The sequence below is a fragment of the Oncorhynchus clarkii genome, chromosome 18 (genome assembly GCF_045791955.1).
Source record: "Oncorhynchus clarkii lewisi isolate Uvic-CL-2024 chromosome 18, UVic_Ocla_1.0, whole genome shotgun sequence".
Taxonomy (NCBI): Eukaryota; Metazoa; Chordata; class Actinopteri; order Salmoniformes; family Salmonidae; genus Oncorhynchus; species Oncorhynchus clarkii.
In genome coordinates, this window is record NC_092164.1 from 19908899 (window position 1) to 19932377 (window position 23479).

At 42.3% G+C, this 23479-nt stretch overlaps 1 protein-coding gene across 1 annotated transcript in view; it reads right to left on the bottom strand.

Annotated features, from left to right (window-relative positions):
- Positions 1-19269, bottom strand: part of LOC139372270 (FERM and PDZ domain-containing protein 4-like) — a 39583-nt gene extending 20314 nt beyond the window's left edge. Inside the window, 1 exon segment of the mRNA XM_071112027.1 lies at positions 19253-19269. Coding sequence (XP_070968128.1) covers positions 19253-19269 — 17 coding nt within the window.
- Positions 19270-23479: the final 4210 nt, after the last annotated feature.

Genomic DNA, 23479 nt, shown 5'->3' on the forward strand with positions numbered 1-23479 from the left:
CATGATGTTTTAGTCTCCATTAGCACAATGCCAAAAAGAGATGCTACAATCTCCCTCCCCGGGCTCTGCCTCTCTTTTTACACTCGAAGGAATAACTAGGCTAATACCCCCTTCGCCCCAAGACTGGATGGAGGGCATAGAAATATTCAACGACAAGAGAGCACCTCAGTCATACAATTGAGACGAGTCTCGACCTCGGTCTCTTAAGGAACCAAAATTAGCACTTTTGGGGACAGGAAACATTAACATTTGAGAAAACTCTATGTTGTGTTTCTTTACAGCATATTTTCACGATATAGCTGTTTTTCATTATTTATTGGCTAAAAGGCCTCCCTTGTTCGGCGAGAGTTCTACAGTTGCAGAGAGCAAAGGCTAAAGTGATCCTGAGTGTATTTAAGGCTTTTTTCCCCCAACAACCTACTCTCCCTCTATCTGGGGATCTTCCATCTAAAGTGTGTAGAGGTTTGGTTCCCTGCCATGAATGATAGAAACAGACACAAAGGCAGTGGCTAGAGAGCATCAGTGTGTCCCTATGTGGTTCTACAACATTCCCTGTGGATGACTAAAACACTCTGCCAGGAGCCATTTTATCACTTCTGCACTCTGCTCCAAACTGTATAAATAGACATGGCAGAATGGAGAGGACTTTAAATTCTACCTAGACGGCGTACATCTTCACAGGTCATGTGGTCAGAATGTGGTATAAAATCAGTCAGGCTTAGAGATACAAATAGCCCCACCGATATAGCCGCTGTCGGCAACGTACAATGCAAGTTCTACACATTGTCAATCTATGATCTTGACTTCATCTCCATCCGAGTGTTGTGACTCAAGGCATCCCATTAACTTTTTTTTCCACCACCAGCAGCCTACTAGAGATTCCTCTCCCCTCCCATGTCGGTCTGTGGTGCTTCAGAGAGTCATAAATGAAACATCCCTCCATGTCTTTAAAGGATGCCCTCAATGTGCTCCCTATTAATACAGCATAGCTTTCTGAAGATGACAACATGCTTCAGCTCTCACAGCGACGTTTCATGTAACCCGTGCTCTGCTCTGAACATTTTGTCCAGGGAGGATACACTATAGGCCTAGACGAGGGAATGCTGAGGACCACATAAAAACTGCAGGCGTTTCGCAGAGGCAGCTGTCGTTAAAATGCAATGTATGGAAGCTTTTGAGTTGTCAAAAATGTGCATTTTAAGTGGATAATCTTGCAGTTTTATTGGGATTTTGTTTCTCAGAGTTAATTGCTATTCATTAAGAGTTCATTGCTTTAGAGTATGGGAAAAGCATGATGTTCCACAATGTAAAACAAGGGGTTTAGGTTTCCATTCAGCACCACCAGTAGCCCTGAATTGTTCAGCACCATGGACAGCACTAGTGCTCAATCCATCCACCCTACTGAAACTGCACTCAATGCAATCGCCTTGATGCAGCAATTTACTAAAATGGAAGGTCAAGAAACACGTTGCTGGAATGACAAAGCCTGCAAAATCTCTTTCTTCACTGTCACTTAGTGACTCTCTCTCTCACTCACACACACACACACATAGCCCCTGAGCCTTTTGGCCTCCTTGCCGGCACACACAGACCATGTTAGGCTACGGTTCCCAAAGGCTTCCCCATGCTCTTAATCTGATTGCTATTCATTCATGGCTCTGCTATATATAATGATGTATGTTAATTGGGTAAATGAACAGTCTTGATACTCAGTAACGAATGCAATGATACAGTTACAGCTATCAGCTACATTCTCTGGGTGACGCCACGATACTCCTTCGTTTACGTGTAGTTTACAGTCACATCAAGTCAAGTGCGTGTATACTGCACACGTGCACGCACACACACACACACACCTCCATCGATGCTGATTGCTCTGATCTTACTATAAATGACATAACCTGTTTTGACATCCCCACACCTATCACACTGCGCTTCAAGGGAGCACAGATCAGAAGAACATGAAAGACAGAACAAAACAAAGCCATGGCCCTCCTTCCTGTCCCTGAGTGACAGTAGCAGGAAACACAAAGAGAGAGAGAGAGAGGGTCCTGGGGGTGTGCACGCTGTAGGAGGCTGCCATAGAGCCTGCTGGTGGTAATGGTGGTAGTAGTGGGGGTGGATGTTTTAACTCTGGCACATGGTCTGGCAGGCAGCCCACAGCACTGCACAGTACAGCATGACCCTCTGCAGTAGAACAGTAAGAACAGCACACCCTAAGTTGGCTCCACCAGCCAGCCAGTAAGACTCACTCACACAGAGGGAGGGAGACTATCCGTACTCAGTTCAAGACTCAAAGGCTGGCTCTGAACCCTTTGAGATTATGTTCTGAAGTGTGGTTCCCTAGGGAGCTGATCCTTTGCCCTTAGTCTTATGGCAGGTGTGTGTGTTTAGTAGTGCTCTCTCTATATTGTTTGTCCTAGTCCTTCAAACAATGATCAAATGGGCCAAATGCCCTCTTTAAGGGGTGTCCTTGAGTACTGAATGATGTGGAAAGGAAATATTCTACTAGGGTATTTGGCTTGACTTCCTATAATCTAGAGGCACCTGTCCATTGAATACTTCAACCTGTATCGTCCTTCATTTAAAGAAAGCATTAACATAAAGTTATGACATTGCATTATAGCCCATTACTTGGCCCCTTATTTGGCCGGCTGACACACACCTCACTCATTAACAAAGTGATTCATAGAGCTAGGTCACATGCATCTGTGATAGTTTGCAACGGCCATGCCAATTCTGAATAACACAAAGGTCATTCAAGAGGGATATTTCAAATCCACAGATTAGAGATAATCGCTGTCATTTTTTGTTGTTGATGGAAAATAATTTAATCCAGCTATTTCTCACATTATTGTTCTCCTCCCACTTCAATGTACTGATAATCCTGAGATAACCTGATCATTTCTATGATTTTATTTTAATTTGATTTATTTCACCAGGTAGGCCAGTTGAGAACAAGTTCTCATTTACAACTGCGACCTGACCAAGATAAAGCAAAGCAGTGCGACAAAAACAACAACACAGAGTTACTCATAAACAAAATGTACAGTCAATAACACAATAGAAAATTATATGTACAGTGTGTGCAAATGTAGAAGAGTAGGGAGGTAAGGCAATAAATAGACCATGGAGGCGAAATAATTACAATTTAGCATTAACACTGGAGTGATATATGTGCAGATGATGATGTACAAGTAGAGATACTGGGCTGCAAAAGAGCAAGAGAATAAGTAACAATATGGGGATGAGGTAGTTGGGTGTGCTATTTACAGATTGTCTGTGTACAGGTGCAGTGATCGGCAAGCTACAGCTGATACTTAAAGTTAGAGAGGGAGATATAAGACTCCAGCTTCAGTGATTTTTGCAATTCGTTCCAGTCATTGGAAAGGAAATGCAGCCAAAGGAAGTGTTGTACAATGTTAGTAGTACAATGTGGACATGATTTGTATAGATTACATTGTTTACTTAATTGATATATTATGAGTTGCAGAACAAGATGTTTTTGTAAATGTTCTCTTTTCTGCCCAAACTGATGTTGGGATTAAATAGAACACATTCCAGACAGTATGATTCTAGCCTAGCCCTGGTCCCAGACCTGTTTGTGCAAACATGTTTGGCATGCCAATGAGTGACAGGGAGTTGGCATGATAGCCAGGCTGGCACTTAGGATATTATGATTCATTTCAGTATGAAAACTGATGAAACATATCCCACACATATGGAAAATGGAGCGCTAATATTGTAGTCCTATGCTGTAGACCTAGATCTTCTAAAGGGCTCATAAAAGCTTGTTTTGAGATTCACCCATTTTAATAAATGCTCCGGGTTGCCAGATTGGGTTCTTAGACTTTCTTAAACAATTAGGAAACACAAGTCTTGTTAAGCGATCATTAAGAGATCTGTGCAGATTCTGGTTGACAAAGCCCCAGCTGATGGTAGCAGCTTGAGGACATACACACAGATTTTGTGGTGGGGTTGGGGTGCATCACGTTCGCCAGTGTTAAACACAGATGAATGCAACATCTGCATTAGCAAAACACTGGAGCACAAACTCCACAGAACAAGAATCACTAAATACATGACAAATACAGTTGAAGTCGGAAGTTTACATACACTTAGGTTGGAGTCATTTCAACCACTCTACAAGTTTCTTGTTAACAAACTATAGTTTTGGCAAGTCGGTTAGGACATCTACTTTGTGCATGACTGTCACGCCCTGGCCTTAGTTATCTTTTTTTTCTTTATTATTTTTGGTCAGGTCAGGGTGTGACTATGGTGCGTATGTTAGTTTTTGAATTGTCTAGGGTGTTTTGTATATCTATGGTGTTTTGTAGTCTAGGTATATGTAGGTCTATGGTGGCCTGAATTGGTTCCCAATCAGAGGCAGTTGTCTATCGTTGTCTCTGATTGGGGACCATATTTAGGTAGCCATTTTGTGTAGGGTATTTGTGGGTTCTTATTCTATGTTTAGTTGCCTGGCTGCAATACTCTTATTTCAGTCACGGTTCATTCGTTAAATAAAGATGTACGCTTACCACGCTGCGCCTTGGTCTCCTCCATACAACAAAAGTGACAATGACAAGTCATTTTTCCAACAATTGAATTCTACAGACGAAGAACCATATGTGACAAAAAAAAAGATATACATAAAATCATTATTGGACACCCTTTTTATATAGTGAACTGGTTTCACAAGCTTTCCACGCGCTAACTAAAAATCATTTAAAGATAGGCTCTCGTGGAATAACCCTTTCTGTGCACCACTCAGAATGGACGGACAAGCGCACAACTTTTCTGTTGCTGATGAAAATCGCCGAAATGTGGGAAAGAAACAAAACTACAAGAATGGAAAGACTGGCAAAGGAAGATCTTGCGGGAAAACCCTATACAAATCGTAAGGGTCAAAAGAGGTATGTGGAAGAACCGTATATCAAGCTAGCTAGCTATAGAGTACAGTAACTAACATGTGTGTTCTGGGTTGTCTAATTTGTAACTATAGAGAACATATTAGCTGAAGTTCGTTGGCTGCTATTTTATACATTATCGTTACAAATGTTATTGGTAGATTTATAGAGGTAACAGTTTTTCTCCATCTACCGGATGATTCGACATGGCTACAGTAGCTAGCTAGTGATATGTAACGTTACACTGTATCCTGCAGGGAAGAGCGTGTTCCACGACGTGCAGAAAGTAGGGTGGAAAGTTGACTGATGAGCGCAAGCTGCATCTTTTCAACAGTTTCTACACTGTCCCATACGAGAAACAAGCGTTGATTATCTCCGGCTTAGAACAGGTTAGAAATAAGACGACGCCTATTATTATAATGGCTATATTGAACACTTGCATAGTTTAACTTTGACAGTAATGATACGTACATTAACGTTAACTCTAAAAGTGCAGTGTTGCACAATGGTGCAATACAAAGTCATTCTGTGTATAGGTTGGAAGTGTGTGAAAGATGGAGGTCCTGATCAAGCAATACCCTGAATGTGCTACAGTATATTAAATTCTGAATTTATCCTTGTCAATTTTTATTGTAGCATAAGGTGAAACGGAGACGTAAACCTGAGGATACAAACGACCGGAACAAACCTTCAAATACCATGTACAGCAAGAAGGCCAGAGATTGAATGTGTGCATGGTCACTCATGTCTGTGTTCCAGCTAACCAACAGCCGTCTTATGAATTAATGTCTCTATGAATATCAATTACAAACAGTTTTCTCTGTACTCGTTTAAGAACCTGCTTATTGAAATGTAATTGTTTTGGTCAGGTTGTTCAGGAAAAGTTAGGAGTTCAAGCTGAGGCAGGTGAGGATGCAAGGTCTCCAGATCAGGCTACTGAGGCTAGGTATCCTTTAGTAGATGGAAGAGGGTAGCATAGCAATAGGTAATGCGCTATGGATTCCAGCCTGGATTATTTCACTATTGCAGTGCTCTAAACAGAGTATCGAATGGATGAATAGCAAATTCTGAAACAAATATAAAAATGTTGGTAACTAAGCTGTCCAACTACAACCGTAGCATTGAGGACTGAGTGCCAACTACCTTCCCCCTCCCACCGGACGGCACTGGCCTAATTCTCGCCGCCCTACAGGACCCCCGGCCACAAACTGCAATGGCGTGACCAGGATTTGTACCACGGTTATAGCGACAGTTGCACTCTAAGGCAGGTCCCTAGACCATTGAGAGAATAGTAGTTTAACATCTTGTTGTCTCCTTACAGGCCACATCGGATACATGCTACAGTGAAAAGAGGGCATCAAGGAGCACATTCGATCTCACCCAAGAACCCAGAACCACTACTCTCGGATGAAGGGGGATGTACACAGAATACCTCAGCCCTGATCTGAATGTGTTGCGACTGTACCGACTCTACAAAGAAGAATACCACATCTGCAAAATTCTGGGTCTTTAAGGACATTTTCAAACAGCAGTCTCAATTTCAGCCAACCCAGGAGTGACACCTGCAGCAACTGTGACGCCTTCACTAAGATGTCAGCAGCAACATCTGAAGAGGGGAAAAAATGAAGATTGCAGTTGAAAGTGAGTTGCACCACCGAAAAGGCCTACACATGGCTTCAAAGTGACTGAGTGGGCTAAAGCCAATGCTGACTGCCATGTCATTTCTGTGGATCTACAGGGGGTGATGTACACCCCTAACCTCAACCTCTCTATTTTGCAAGCCACTACCCTAGAGCATATGAGTCCTCTGCCCTTCAAAAAAAACAAGTACCAAGATCTGATGACCATGCTCAAGTACTTGCCAGCTGCTGCACGCTCTTTTTATAAATCACTGCAGAGTGAATCATTTGTTTAAACCAAGCTACATAATGAACCGTTTCTGTGAGTTTATGAACCTGTATAGTATGTTGAATCTGAATACATTTCAGAAGACATGTCACCCCTATTGTCAGAAATTAAATGTATTGTAGGTGTGTTCTATGTGAATCAATTTGTGTATGATTTGAACCAGCACAATATATTGACTTGATTTAATGTTTTACAATGTGTTCTGTTGCATTATTTTGTGTGATCATTTGAACCTTAATCTGAATGAATTAAAAACGACTAAGTCATCACATACAGTATGTGAGTATTCATTTGATCTTGGTTCCCTTTTTTTTTATTCATTACAATATACAGTACGTCTGTCACCACATTTAGCATTAACTCTAAGCAGTTAATACTTATTTACTGCCGTCACCTCAGTACAGAAGGACATGTCTTGCCTTTAGCATGAGTTTAACGCAATTCAAAACTTAATTGCTGATCATAGTGTTAAACGCAAAGAGAATGGTTTTGTAATATTGACTTTAGAGACCTGCATAATGGACATGCATATTAGCACATCACATTGATCCATATTTGATATTTACAAGTTTTGATTGAATGAATTTAATTGAATTGTATTTTTGTAGTTATTCTATGGTATGTTCACATTGAGGGCTTCATTTTAAATGAGACCAAGATTTCATGACTCAACTTTTAAGAAAAGTCATCAGTGCTAAAGTTAGACCACCTTTAACTGAACCTCCATACAAATGAGTTAACTACATATTGCATTTAAGTTATTTACATGAAGGGCATCTACTTGAAAGTACTTCAAACAGGTGTTAAAAGACATCTTACTAGAGTCATGCAAAATGTCACATACTGTTCTTCCACAAACACATCACTGGAGAAACTGTTCTACATTCTAAAAATTAACTGCAATGAAAGTATTGTTGGAAGATATGGGTATGGTGAATTATTTGTCAACCATGAGAACTGTGGTACACAAAATAAAGTGTTATGGACAAATTGTCACATTGTTCTTCTGTAGGAGTCAATTGTTACCAGACAGATTATTTCACTATCTCAATTCCAGTGGGTCAGAAGTTTACATACACTAAGTTGATTGTGCCTTTACACAGCTTGGAAAATTCCAGAAAATTGTCATGGCTTTAGCAGCTTCTGATAGGCTAATTGACATTTGAGTCAATAGGTGTACCTGTGGATATATTTCAAGGCCTACCTTCAAATGCAATACCTCTTTGCTTGACATCATGGGAAAACCAAAAGAAATCAGCCAAGACCTCAACTTTTTTGTAGACCACAAGTCTGGTTCATCCTTGGGAGCAATTTCCTGCAAATGCCTGCTCCAGTGTACAGGCCTCGGTATAAAGCTCATTCCTTTGACGATAAACATGAATCTGACCATCACCCCTAGTGAGACAAAACCAAGACTTGTCAGTGAAGACCACTTTTTGCCAGTCTAGTCTAGCGACGGTGGATTTGTGCCCATAGGCAACGTTGTTGCCGGTGATGTCTGGTGAGGACCTGCCTTACAACAAGTCTACAAGCCCTCAGTCCAGCCTCTCTCAGCCTATTGCGGACAGTCTGAGCACTGATGGAGGGATTGTGCTTTCCTGGTGTAACTCGGGCAGTTGCTGTTGCCATCCTGTACCTGTCCCGCAGGTGTGATGTTGGGATGTACTGATCCTGTGCAGGTGTTGTTACACGTGGTCTTCCACTGCGAGGGCGATCAGCTGTCCGTCCTGTCTCCCTGTAGCGCTGTCTTAGGCGTCTCACAGTATGGACATTGCAATTTATTGCCCTGGCCACATCTGTAGTCCTCATCCCTCTTTGCAGCATGCCTAAGGCATGTTCACGCAGATGAGCAGGGACCTTGGGCATCTTTCTTTTGGTGTTTTTCAGTCAGTAGAAAGGCCTCTTTAGTGTCCCAAGTTTTCATGTTTAAACCCTTTACAATGAAGATCTGTGAAGTTTTGGGATTTTCATGAATTATCTTTGAAAAACAGTTTCTTTTTTGCTGAGTTTATAAACATGACAAGTGAGTTTTCCCGTCACTGTACTTAAGCACATTTAAAACCAGACACTTTTAGACTTGGCTCAAGTAGTATATTACTGCGTGACTTTCACTTTTACTTGAATAATTTCGTATTAAGTACGACAATTGAGTACTTGTTCCACTACTGTTATTCAGCAAAGAGACAGGGGATATGTGTGTGTGTGTGTGTTAGTGTGTCTGTCTGTGTTTGCTTGTGCCTGCCTGCATGTTGACATCCACTAATGTCTTGGTCTCTTTCTCCCAGCTTGTCTTTGACTGTGAATCCATGTGGTGAGTGGGTGATACTACCTAGAGCAGAACAAATCGCTGAGTGAGTTAACATCATTAGCTGATAAAAGCTAGACTGGGCAGTCCTATACCTAACGGGTCCGAGACACACTAGACTAGAGCATGAGACAATAACTCTAAGATAATGAGATGCAAATTACCAATTTGAATGGATCGCATAAAAAACATGAATAATATAAATCTTTTTTTTTTTTATAGCTGTTTGTTGAGCCAGACTGGACTCACTGGACAGGCAAAGACTGTTTTACGTAAATGTGTGTACCTCCATTATGTATGATATGTTACGTTACATTAAGAACTGTATGGTCACAGAAACGAAAGTAGGGGGGTTGGTCCGCGCTGACCCGAAGCCAGAACGAATCAGTTGAACGAGCTTTTGGTTTGTATATGCTGGCCAGTAATTTTTCACCGAAACTGCTGTGTGTGCACGTGCTTGCGCATTCACACATTTTTTTTAATGGGTGTTATAATAAAGACCGTAGGCAGCTCCCGAGTTAGAAGTTTGGGAAAGCTCACAATTTAACCTAGAATTTCTACCGATCTGAATGAGAGATATGAACTTTTTTATGTGCACATTTTCGTGAAACAGTTTACTTTCATTAATAACGTTTTAGATTATAAAAATCATTGTCACGTGGTTAATCATAAAAATCTGAAGTAAAATGATATAAATCTAAAAGTTAAAATTAAACTATGGGAACACTAGCCTCTGCCATATGGACACATTGATACACTGTGATCAATTGGAGGCTAAAGAAATGAGAGCATATAACTCTGTGAAGCTGTCACTAGCGAATTTGCAATTTTGAATCAAATAGACTACTCCGGCCCCTCAGAGTTTCCTGGTCCAGGCCAAGTTTTTTTTAATGACGTTTCGACTGAATATATGGAATCATCAGATCATGATATTTTGCTCTTTCACATCGAGGCTTGGTGATTATCGGTGAAAAATTACTGGCCCGCATATTGAAACCAAAAGGCCCGTCCAACTGATTCGTTCTGTTTACATCGAGGCTGGGAGCGTTCGAAAGATTTTTTAGCTACTGAGGAAGCGTAATCGCCAATGGATGTTAAAACAAAACTGCCTTCGTTGACTTGTGTGAGGCGAAGAAAAAATGTGTGGAGTATGTGGTGAGTTAAGACAATCAGAAATAAGACATTGCCATATGGGCACTCAAATATGCATGCATTCTGGAGAGGGACGCACAGTATCTTCACCACACACCCCTCCCCTTCTTCTTGATGCAACATTTTAATATAAACATTTTAAAAGATCTTCACACCTTTTAGGCGCTTCTCACTGACAGCCGCGACTCAATCAGCTAGACCTATTGTCACGCGCACTACCCAAATTGAGTACTTCCCAAACACAGCTATTTTTTTTTAAAGAAAATAAGCTAAAGAAGAAAGAAAAGAAGCTAATATATGATGTATTTTGAATGATTTTATTTAGACTGGCGGAATGATATTGTCACGAACCGGTGTGTCCCATTTTGCTGACGACCACCAACATCCTAATAAGGAAAACAAGCGCAAAGAGAGAATTCGGCAGACAGAGTGGGAGGGTCGTCACAATATGGGGCTTCCGAGTCTAAGGCACTGCATCTCAGTGCTAGAGTCGTCACTACAGACCCTGGTTCGATTCCAGGCAGTATCACATCCGGCCGTGATTGGGAGTCCCATAGGGCTGCTCACAATTGGCTCAGCGTCGTCCAGGTTAGGGTTTGGCCGCGGGTTGGCCGTCATTGTAAATTGCCTAGTTAAAAAAAAAATATATATATATATATATATATATATATATATATATATATATATATATATATATATATATATATATATATATATATACTTTTGGCAAAACATCAATTTACTTTAGGGCAATCCAGCATCCTAACAGTGCACTGAGCATGCGCCAACTTTCCTTTCAAAATTCGCAGGAGGCTGAAACCAGAGATCTGTATATAATGATGAGATGCTCATGTCTCCGCCCTAACAATGGGAGTCTTTGTCCCAAAGGCGACAAGGCAGGCGACAAGGTTAGATCTGCATATTATTCCCATAGAAACGCATTGGTCTTACACGGGACTGATTGTGAGTGAACCCTCTCGCTTCGCTTCTTCCTCTCTGCTGAAACTATAACACCAGAGAAAGTATCCGAGCAAGCGAAACAGCACCTCTATATATGTAGCCCATGTATGCTGTCTGGACAGAAATAGTATGACATGTCACACTCTTTTGGTCCAGAAAGCATCAGATTCATGGTCTACGCATACTGAGACAGAGCGGCGCTGTTTCGCTCTCTCGGATGCTCTAACTGAGATTGATGAGTCTTTCTGTCGTCGTGCGTCTCGGTCAAATAAATTATCAATATTTCAATATTTTATTTGGATGGGAAAGGAGATACGGAAGTTTGGGCCAGTCCTCTAAGGCCTGCTCATAGGATTACAGGGATCGTCTAGCAAACCAACGGTTGCTTGTTAGAGGGGAACTGTAAAAAAAATTCTAACCCTTCCCCAAACCTTAACCTAATTCACCTAACCTGCTACGTACATTCTCCTAACTTTTGTTGTTAGTTCTCCTTACCAGCAATGTAAATTCTCCTCTGAATTTTCCTTTGTTGTTACAGCGCAACAAGCAGCCTGGTCTCAGAGAAAGAGGTATAATAGCATATGTCCCTAAATGTATAATACGTTACATCATCCAATTCCTATGATATTGTATGACCGGGTAAGACGTATGATACTGTAATTTCTCGAATTCGTATCCTATTGTACGACCACTATTTAATTCATAGTGTAACTTAACGTAATATGTCATTCTAAACGGATGGAAAGCAATGTATCATAGTGTTTAATTAATTTAATTCATAGAGTAACTTAATGTAATATACAGTATCATACTCAACGGATGAAAGAAATGTACGTACTAAATCTTACAAATTGCCATGAGGCCAGGTTGGTTGAGCACAGAGTGCCGAATGTCCCTTAAAGGTGATTCTGTCTTTCTTCAAACATAGAGGCCTATTTATAAATCTTACTTTAGCCCACCACTCAGAGAGGCATTTTCTATGTACTCTAAAACAAGTTCTATATTAAAAGCCACTACCTGAATATCCTCAGAACTGAAGGCTGTGGTTGTAATCTAACATAGAAAATGATAGCACCCACTTAATTGGAAAACACCCAATTGAAATGTGACGGTCAACATTAAAAACACTCTACATTTTCCAAACAGGATAACTCTAAGTTGATCAGTGCTCAGGAGCATAAACACTGCATTCTCCCCTCCACACTCCACTGCACAAATGCATGGAAAGTAAAACAGAGAGCAGCTGGAAATAGCATCTGCTAAAAGGCACTACCCGAAGAGCATGTTAAGTTTAGCCAGAAATCGGACAATTACTTTGACACAAACTGCTGTCAAAACAAGGCCTAAAAAAAAAACCAAAATGGACAAACATCTAAAAGTAACCAGAGGACTTGGGACCCAAAGTTCAGTTCTGTTCCGTTCATTCGCTTGGTGCGAATCACCATGTAAGTGGTTAGCCAGCGCACTCTCCCCGAAAGCTCATTTATTTTCCTGCCAGAGCAGCGTGAGCTAGAAATGAAATTCAAAGCAAAAAAAAAGGTTGTTTGCTTTTCTTTATTTCCATAATTGATCTGGGGGAAGCTGGTGATAAATGGAGGAGAGGAGGGAAGATGAGACGAAAGGATGTGCTTGGTCTCTTCAGTGTAACCAGAAGATAGAAATGCTACTGTATGATTAATCCTCTGTCTATACAAGCTATTGTTTTCAAAAAGTAGTCTCTTCCTCTGCTGTATTTGTCTCTTCGACACCACATCTGACAAGAGGTTTAAGACTTGGTGGCTTCTGCCGTGACTAATTTTGCTTCCGTTAAAAACAAAAACAAGCAAACTGATTGGTTCCATACAGTGGACTTAATTTCCTGGCTGAAGATTACTTTCTAGTTTCAATCAATGCGTTGGAGCTCCACCCCCACGAGATCATGATTTGTCAGAGAAGGCTGTTGCTCTACATCACCGGAAGGTGGGTGGGAGATTCAAACATGAGTTTCCTTCTTGTTGCTTGGCAAAGGAAAAAACAACAACAATTGAACAGATAATTACAATACCTTAATTTCAACATATTGCGAAAACCCCCAAAAGCCCAGTAGCCATTTTCTATTGCAAGTATCTTCTTACAAACATATAACTTACACCAGGGTTTCGGTACACGTTTTGGTTTTTGCCCTAGCACTACACAGCTGATTCAAATAATCAAAGCTTGATGATGAGTTTCCTTCTTGTTTTTTTGGCAAAGGCAAAAAAACAACAACAATGGAACAGATAATTACATTTCTTATTGGCTTGAATAGGCTTTCTAGAGCGTGCGTTATTTAAATGATAATGCCTGAGAAGCCGTCGAGGGCCAGTAAACCGTGCCAATATGTCCTCCAAACAATCTTCAAGGGCATTATCACTTTTATACAATGGGTTACCACCAGATTCAAATATTGATTGACATATTTTAATTGAAAACATTATTTTTATTAATTTATTCATACTATTTCATCTTTCGACACGATATAGTCCCGATACAAATCTAGGGTTGCTATCCAAGCCGGATGGTTGTTCGTTCTATCGGTTCGGTTGCCAGAGACACGACCCAGTCATTCAGTTTTTTTTCTGTATCTATGGACATACTGGCTGGCAACTTTCTTATCCCTTGCTTGCTAGCTAGCGAATTACATCAACAGTGCAGCCAGAATAACAATAGTAGCTACATTAGCATTTGTTTAAGCAGTTTTGTATTGACATTTATTTGGATACATGCATAACAATGAGCTAATGAGGCGCGATTTCGCCTGGCATAGAAAATGTGCTCTCTCGTAGGGACACTATTGTTCAGAGGAGCTAGCCAACAACACAACTAACACAATCACTTCAAACTGACACTGGAAAGACTGCAAACTAGCTGCACTTTGTTTTTCGTTTGACCTTTTTTCAATTAACATTTCTTTGTATAAATCCATAAAAGCAATGCCAGCTGATTCATGATGTCGACTGGCTGAGAAACATTGAGCCTGTCTGTCTTGTCCCGACTCCCAACACGTTCATTACTATGGGACAGCTGGAGATCGAATTTGAATATTGAAACAATGTTGCAAATGTCGGAGAGACAGACAGCAAGGTTTATTCAAATCTCCGCTGTTTAAAACTAAATATTAGTCTAAAAGAAATGTGAGATAATGTGTAGATGTTTTTTATAGTGGAAATCCAGTTTATAAATTGCTTGGCTGGGCATTTTAACATCATAGATTTAGCCAGTGGTAACTTGTGGAATAGACGCCGGCTTGAATGCGGTTTTAACCAATCAGCATTCAGATTTAGACCCACCCGTTTTCTAATTTCCTGTAACACAAGGTAGAATTCAGTGGCTATAGTTCATTCTTACATATTGGGTTTGAGCTGCTTTTTAAAGCAAAATCGAATTGAAAACTTTATTGGTACTGTTGAATTTGATTTTCATAATAGGAAGCTAGGACTGATGGTTTGGTTAGCTAAACCACGGCAACAACTATAGCTAACTTGCTAACTTGCTAGCTACTTTAGTGGATGTTGAACACATTTCTACCTGAAAATTAACATGTTTCTAGTGACAATTGTGTTCAATTATAGCAACGGTATAAAATGGATAATCAACTCAGAGCTCTGTGTTCTCTGGAAGAATAATATAATAATCTAACTCCATGGAAGGATACACCTTCCACATTGTCACAGATAGAACAAAGAGAACAATATTTCCCTGGATGTACAAATGGGAAGCATCCAGGTGGCGTTTCCACCCACTACCAAGCATAGTAGTGAGAGGAAGCCCACTGGCGGGCAGTGGGAGAAGATGGAACGAGATGGATATTGGCAGACATTCTGTAAATGTTCGCATCAATTAAACATTTGATCTAAATACATTTTTCTGTTCCCAAAACTAGAATTTGTTATGAACAGAGTGGACTTTACCCTTTGCAAAAGTAAAACAAATAAATGCACTGTTTAGAATGAGTGCAAAGGCAAATTGCGTTATTGCACACACACACTTCACAGAGTAGGCGTTCCCTAACGGAAATATGCAGATGTATACTAGAACGTGTCATTAGCATATCGCTAGCGCGTGCTAGGCTCTGCCCACTATGATTAATTTGTTCACATTGGAAACGACAAGCTGTGGTCTATCTTGGTTTAGTTACAAAAGATCTTTGACGTCGTTCATTATTTTCCATAGAACTCATAGCTCCACGTTGATTATCCCTTACGTAGACTCTACATAATCAACACTAACTACCCACACAACATGTGGGTGTCTTTACAGTGTCCCGACTCAGAGCTCCACGAGCAACAACCTCCACTTAATATCCCTCAATCTTTTCTTTCATAATACAACGCATTGTGGATCCCTGTTGTGTATTTATTTGTTCCTCTATTCTTGTTTGTCCTTCCTTTCTCTCTCTCGCTTTCCTCTGACGGACTGACTGAAAGACACACGGACAGAGGGAGACATGCTGCAGCGATTTCATCCAGTTGAATGAAGCGGGGGTCATGTGTGCCGTGGTGATCACCCGTCAAAATCCCTTGGGAGGATTATTGCGACTCAAATCAAGAAAATCGTGCAACTTTAAGGGTTGCATGGAGAGCCCGTTCAGGCTGGTCTGCCTGTGCTGACCGATTGGTTTCTCCCAGCTGGCTGCCTCTCTGATTTCTATATTCAAACATATGTGTGACGCTGCTTGCACCTTGCTCTGAGAAACAGCAGATTCATAGAATAACTCAACGGTCGACTGTGGCGGTAAAACTGGAAATTATCGTTGTGATCTTTTATCGATGGAACCAGTAAAACCTGACCTTAGAATTCAAGGTAGACTTAACCAGCATGGCTACCACAGCATTCTGCAGCGATACGCCATCCCGTATGGTTTGCACTTAGTGGGACTATCATTTGTTTTTTAACAGAACAATGACCCAACACACCTCCAGGCTGTGTAAGGGTTATTTGACCAAGAAGGAGAGTGATGGTACTGCATCAGATTATTTGGCCTCCACAATCCCTGACCTCAACCCAATTGATATGGTTTGGGATGAGTTGGACCACAGAGTTAAGGAAAAGCAGCCAAAAAGGGCTCATCATTTGTTGGAACTCCCTCAAGACTGTCAAGGCAAGGGCTGATTTCAAGGTTTTACTGCTAACCTACAAAGCATTACATGGGCTTGCTCCTACCTATCTCTCTGATTTGGTCCTGCCGTACATACCTACACGTACGCTACGGTCACAAGACGCAGGCCTCCTAATTGTCCCTAGAATTTATAAGCAAACAGCTGGAGGCAGGGCTTTCTCCTATAGAGCTCCATTTTTATGGAATGGTCTGCCTACCCATGTGAGAGACGCAAACTCAGTCTCAACCTTTAAGTCTTTACCGAAGACGCATCTCTTCAGTGGGTCCTATGATTGAGTGTAGTCTGGCCCAGGAGTGTGAAGGTGAACGGAAAGGCTCTGGAGCAACGAACCGCCCTTGCTGTCTCTGCCTGGCCGGTTCCCCTCTTTCCACTGGGATTCTCTGCCTCTAACCCTATTACAGGGGCTGAGTCACTGGCTTACTGGGGCTCTTTCATACCGTCCCTAGGAGGGGTGCGTCACTTGAGTGGGTTGAGTCACTGATGTGATCTTTCTGTCTGGGTTGGCGCCCTCCCTTTGGGTTGTGCCGTGGCGGAGATCTTTGTGGGCTATACTCGGCCTTGTCTCAGGATGGTAAGTTGGTGGTTGAAGATAACCCTCTAGTGGTGTGGGGGCTGTGCTTTGGCAAAGTGGGTGGGGTTATATCCTTCCTGTTTGGACCTGTCCGGGGGTGTCATCGGTGGGGCCACAGTGTCTCCTGACCCCTCCTGTCTCAGCCTCCAGTATTTATGCTGCAGTGGTTTATGTGTCGGGGGGCTAGGGTCAGTTTGTTATATCTGGAGTACTTCTCCTGTCCTATCTGGTGTCCTGTGTGAATTTAAGTATACTCTCTCTAATTCTCTCTTTCTCTCTTTCTTTCTCTCTCTTGGAGGACCTGAGCCCTAGGACCATGCCTCAGGACTACCTGACATGATGACTCCTTGCTGTCCCCAATCCATCTGGCTGTGCTGCTGCTCCAGTTTCAACTGTTCTGCCTGTGATTATTATTATTTGACCATGCTGGTCATTTATGAACATTTGAACATCTTGACCATGTTCTGTTATAATCTCCACCCGGCACAGCCAGAAGAGGACTGGCCACCCCACATAGCCTGGTTCCTCTCTAGGTTTCTTCCTAGGTTTTGGCCTTTCTAGGGAGTTTTTCCTAGCCACCGTGCTTCTACACCTGCATTGCTTGCTGTTTGGGGTTTTAGGCTGGGTTTCTGTAAAGCACTTTGAGATATCAGCTGATGTACGAAGAGCTATATAAATAAATTGTATTTGATTTGACTGTTGGAAAAGCATTCCAGTTGAAGCTGGTTGAGAGAATGCCAAGAGTGTGCAAAGCTGTCATCAAGGCAAAGGGTGGCTACTTTGAAGAATCTCAAATGTGAAATATATTTTCATTTGTTTAACACTTTTTGAGTTACTACTTGATTCCATGTGTTATTTCATAGTTTTGATGTCTTCACTATTATTCTACAATGTAGAAAATAGTACAAATAAAGATAAACCCTGGAATGAGTAAGTGTGTCCAAAAATTTGACTGGTAGTGTATATATATTCCCCCCAGTCGGATAAACACTCCAAACAGTCTCTACCCGACTGCTCAGAGCCATCCTCATGGTCCTAAAGCACACTGTTGCATCGCTTTTTTAAAATCACATTCCAATGATAAAACTGGGGGGGAACAGAAATGCATTTTCAGAATGTGCCCCCCGTCCCCAGTGAAAGTGGTGCCCCTGGAAACAATACAGAGACATCAATAAGCATCGATGACTCCCGTTTGAAACTTTTTCAGCCAATAACAGCCCCAACTAGTTCCAATGAGCTGCCTAATCTCTCTTAAAGTAATCCCTCGAAGGAACCCAGAAGATCCCGGGCCTCTACAAACTTTAGGTGCCGAGCTACGCCGCACACTCCCACTACTTTACAAGAGAGAGAATGATTCATTCCAGCTGTAGACCTCTCTCTGTGTGCTGAGGTTTAAAAGATTTGTTTTGAGCCATGTTTAGTGGGTTTAGTGTTGCGACCCCACTCAAGGGGAGGGATCATCCCAACGTCTGTGTGTGTGATTGTGTTTCAGTGTTTGTGTGTGCTACAGGCTCTGTTTGCATGTGTGTGCGTGTGTGATTGTGCTACAGGCACTGTGTGTGTGTGTGTGTGTGTGTGTGTGTGTGTGTGTGTGTGTGTGTGTGTGTGTGTGGACTAGAAGCAGGGTGACTGGAGTGTAAAGTCACAGAGATCAGGAAGAATTGTGTTCTGAGCTATTCATCATTACAACAACATTCTACTTATGGAACCTCCTGTTTCAATTCAATTCTCATTGATAGTGAGTTTATTCTCTCTCTGTCTCTCTCTCCCTCCGTTCCTCCTCCGTATCTCACCAACCCTCACTATCCTTTTCACATTCCCTGTTGGGCCTTCTCCTCTTTCTGCTTCTGGTCACTTTACTTACCTTGCTTTATCTTGATGTTACTCTGTTCTTCCTTTCCTCCTCCCTCTGTAGCTCTCTGGTACATCATCTCCATGTCTGCTTTCTGTCCTTTCTCACTCACATAAATTATGACTCTTCTCTAGTTCACACACCTTCCCTTCCCCTTAGTCTTTATCTTACTCTCTCACACTCTCTATGTCAAACTCTCTTGCAACTTATCTAACTCTCTGGCCAAACACAGTCGCTCAGCTCTCTCTCTCAGAACTTTTTGGATCAGCCACAAAGCCGTGGCCTGAGTCCTGAATCACTGCTCGTGTTGCAATCCACACTCGGCTCCCAGGCACAACAGACTGCTCGCTCATTGGTCACACACTCCTTGTTCCTATGCAGAGACAACCTCCGCCACCCTCAACCCCTCCCCGCGTGCCCGCTTAGTTTCCGTTGTCCCAGTACAGTACACACACTCACCCTGACAGCTTTGCCATCTTCGCGAAACCAAAGACGTCCATGCGTTTGAGTTACGGCTGTAAAAACTCAGGCACTCCAGATGGCGATTAGATCCAGATTCAAATCCAGAGTAGGGATAACCACATTTTCACCATAATTAGGATTCAGTAAGTAAAGGTGCCAAAACATTGGAGAAATCCAACAAGCAGAAGTGTCATTCCTTGCTGAAAGCGCAAAGCCTTAAGACCTGTCCTGCCTATCCAGAGTAAAGCCCTTGAGAGGGTATAGGGTGGGCCAGTGAAGGACCCCCCTCTGACTAGCCAGTCCGCTTTATCCCGCTCTCCTCCTGGCCGTGGTGGGCAACGCTGAGCCCTCTCTGGGTGGTCTCCATCTCAGCTCAACTGAAAGATTGTGCCGGTCCAGAGCTATATGGAGAATAAAAGCAAAGAAGGAGAGGGAGGTGATGAAGAAAAGGAGGGGGGATGGAGGAGTGAGAGAGGGAGGGAAGGGAAGGAAAGGAGGAGGGACTCAAATCACAAATCCCAGCACTCACACATCCTCCGCGGAGAAGAAAGGAGCCATCCGTCCCCCTGGTCTTCACCCCTTTACGAAAGTGAGAGGGGTGGAGAGAGATAGGGAGGGATGCTCGGAATTGCCTGGGGAGGGCGGAGTGCAGCAGAGGAATGGAAAGAGAGAGACGTGTCGAGCGTTGGGAGAGGAGAGGAGCGCTGACTCTGCAGAACGAGAGAGAGGGAGGGAGGCTGGCGGGAGCAGGACCCTGTCTCTCTGGTTTATTTGTGTTGCTAAGTGAGCCACAGCAACCACACTGCCATATAGAAAGAACACCAGCACACTGCTAACTTTCATATAATTACAAACCTGAAACAGAGCTATGCCTGACAACTCTTTGATGAGCCTCAGAAATATATGTAGTTACATATGAGCAGAGATACAGCCGTTAGGACTGTTTGCGTTTTGTGTAATTACTCCTTGACATGCTTTGTAGGCATTTTATGTACGTCGATTGCACACTGCTCTCTCTCTCTCTCTCTCTCACCAGCTCTCTCTCTCTCACACACACACACCATCAAACAGGAATGCATAAGTCCATTAGGACCCATCCTCATTCACCCTGAAGCAGTGACGGTGGTCCTGCAGATGGTCCAGGGAGCAACAGGATGCTCTACCTTCTGTGAGTGAGCCCGCAGGGGCCAAGGACAAAACATGGCAGCCATATGAACGTGCCTCTCAGCAGCAACACACTGTAATCGAATTCAAAACAGCCTATTTTACCACACCATGTAATACAATTCAACACACAAACCCAATGTAACACAACCAAAAGGCAAGTCTGTTCAGTTCTGCTCTGATTGTTTCTGTGCTGTGGTGTTTTTACTGCATATCAGCCTGGGTGTCTGTTTCTACTCACATGCCAACTCCTTATGGAATTGTCAAGCGTTTTTTGGCATGACAAAGAGTGACAATTTTGGCATGAAAGCACAGACAGACTGGCATTCAGGCTAGCCAGGCTAGCCTTCTGTTAAATTATATTGTTCTAATTGTATATTTTATTACACCATATTATTTCGATCTTTCCTCATTCCTTTTCGACCTATATCCTCTTTTTCCTATATTAACTAATAGCTTAGATCTGTTTCTGATGCCCTATACTGTGTCATTCTGTTCGAGGGTAGAATCAGGGGTGAAAGTAAGCTGGAACGGTCCCATATGGAGTACAGGCAAAATAAATAGCGGGGTAACCCAAACCGGTGACACGTGAGTCTATCACAATAATTAAAACAGATTCCCAAAAACTGTAGGCTATTACAGTATTTATCAATGCCCGCATACGAGATTTTAGTCGCATGAAAAATGAGCAAATAGACTTGACAACTGGTGGAATATGCTCCAAAATGCAGTGTAGTTCGATGATATCACTGAAATGTTGCCAAGATGAGTGGCCGATATCACTGAAATGTTGCCAAGATGAGTGGCCGATATCACTGAAACGTTGCCAAGATGAGTGGCCGATATCACTGAAATGTTGCCAAGATGAGTGGCCGATATCACTGAAATGTTGCCAAAGATGAGTGGCCGATATCACTGAAATGTTGCCAAAGATGAGTGGCCGAGACCGCAGCAGTGTACGCATCAATACAAGACTTGTGTAGGCTTAATTAATGGATGACAATCACAGAAAGTCATAACACTTTTTGGCGTTTTGTAAGTGGTGTCTTTGAATTTATCAAATGGCACTATATGGATGGATGGCAGAATATAAGTAGCATAATAGTTGGAATAGTAACTGTCTGGACACTGACTGTAGACCTCACATGTAGCTTATTATAATATTAACTGCTGTGTTCCTTACCGTAAAATGATAGACCGAAATGTTCCTTTTGTCTCGGGAACAGGAGTGGATCATTTTTTTTTCTCTCTTTCAGCATCTTGAGAGAATGAGCGCCCGCTTAGGGACCTGTTGTATAGCCGAAGAAGGCCATTTCTTTCAATGACATAAAAGATGACAGTATTTCATTTTCAACCACATAAAATATGCAACCAAGATGAACTGAAATACTATCAGAAACATGTTGGATCGTTTTCAGTTTTCCTATATGTAATCCCATGATTAGGAGATGCACTCTGCTGAAATCGCTCAGATATTTCATGGTAGCTAAAATTCTAATAGTTCGCCTAATTTCAGTTTATGTGACAAAACAAGCGAGTATAGCATAGATAATCATTGTACAATCTAAACCGCTGTGAAATATATTTTCCATAACCAAAAATATTGTATTTCCAGCTGTTTGAAGGGGGTGCACAAAACCTCAACTTAAGAAAGGGAAGCATAGAAATAGCACACATAGAACAGATCTACTGTTTCTTAGACTTGCTTTCAATGAGATTGACAGGTCTATAACTCATAGTTCTATGTGAATTTGATTGGGCTGCCCTAAAAGTTACATATTGGAGATGCACAGGTTCAGGTCTGCCCTTATTGTGTCAGTTATATTAGCGGCCCCTTTACACAGCTCATCTCCTCAGCACCAGAACACACACCCACCACTGTCCTGGGGTCAGTGTACATTCTCCATCCACAGTCAACACAGGCTATGTTAACATGTTCAACCTGATCCCAGACCTGTATACCTTTTTTTGACCTGGGGTTACTTTCAACAAATTCAAACTGATCTCACACCTGTATGGGTGTCTATGGTGAAAGTGACCAAGAGGTCCAAGCACTTGCTGAACTTTGAACTTCTCTTGGAAACAAGGCTGCAGAACCCTTCATTCATCCCATGGAGGTTGATGGCTCAATGCTGTATGCCATTCTCTGCATCCCCCCGTGAATCAAAGGCGCACTAAGAACAGAGCGTCCCTTTTCTAAAAACAGAGCATCGGGAAGCGAAGTTAAAACAGCGCTTTAAGTCAGGCAGTGGAGAAGACAGCTTTGATGTGGGAGAGAGGCTCTTTTATGTCGCATCCATTTTTTATGAGGACCCCAGCGTTTCCTAAAGAGCTCTACCTGTGTTTGAGCGCTGTCTCCAGGGGCCGCCGTGACAACCCATCTCAAAGACGAGCCTGAAGCGTAAAACTCTTTCTCACATCTGTAGCCTGTTCCTACCTTTTCAAACATAGGCAACACAGAGTGTCATGTAGATTCAAAGAGGTTAAACTTTCTTCTTGATGATCTTTTTTGTGTTGAATGGGTGGGATGCAGACACAAAGCATATTTAGAGACCATATTCAGACCATATACCAGGGGTGCAACTTTCCCTGGGGACATGCCTCCCCCACATTCTGAAATTGCATTTCTGTCCCTCACAGTTTTATAATTGGAATGGCTTCGGTGTGCTTTAGGGCCATGCGGACGCCCCCGAACGGTTGGGTAGGCTGTTTGGAGTGTTAATCAGATTGGATACAAATATTTTTTTATATGCCCCCCTATTTCTTTTTTTATTTTATTTTTTTCTTTTTATTTTTTTTACCCCTTTTTCTCCCCAATTTCGTGGTATCCAATTGTTGTAGTAGCTACTATCTTGTCTCATCGCTACAACTCCCGTACGGGCTCGGGAAAGACGAAGGTTGGAAGTCATGCATCCTCCGATACACAACCCAACCAGCCGCACTGCTTCTTAACACAGCGCGCATCCAACCCGGAAGCCAGCCGCACCAATGTGTCGGAGGCTACACCGTGCACCTGGCAACCTTGGTTAGCGCGCACTGCGCCCGGCCCGCCACAGGAGT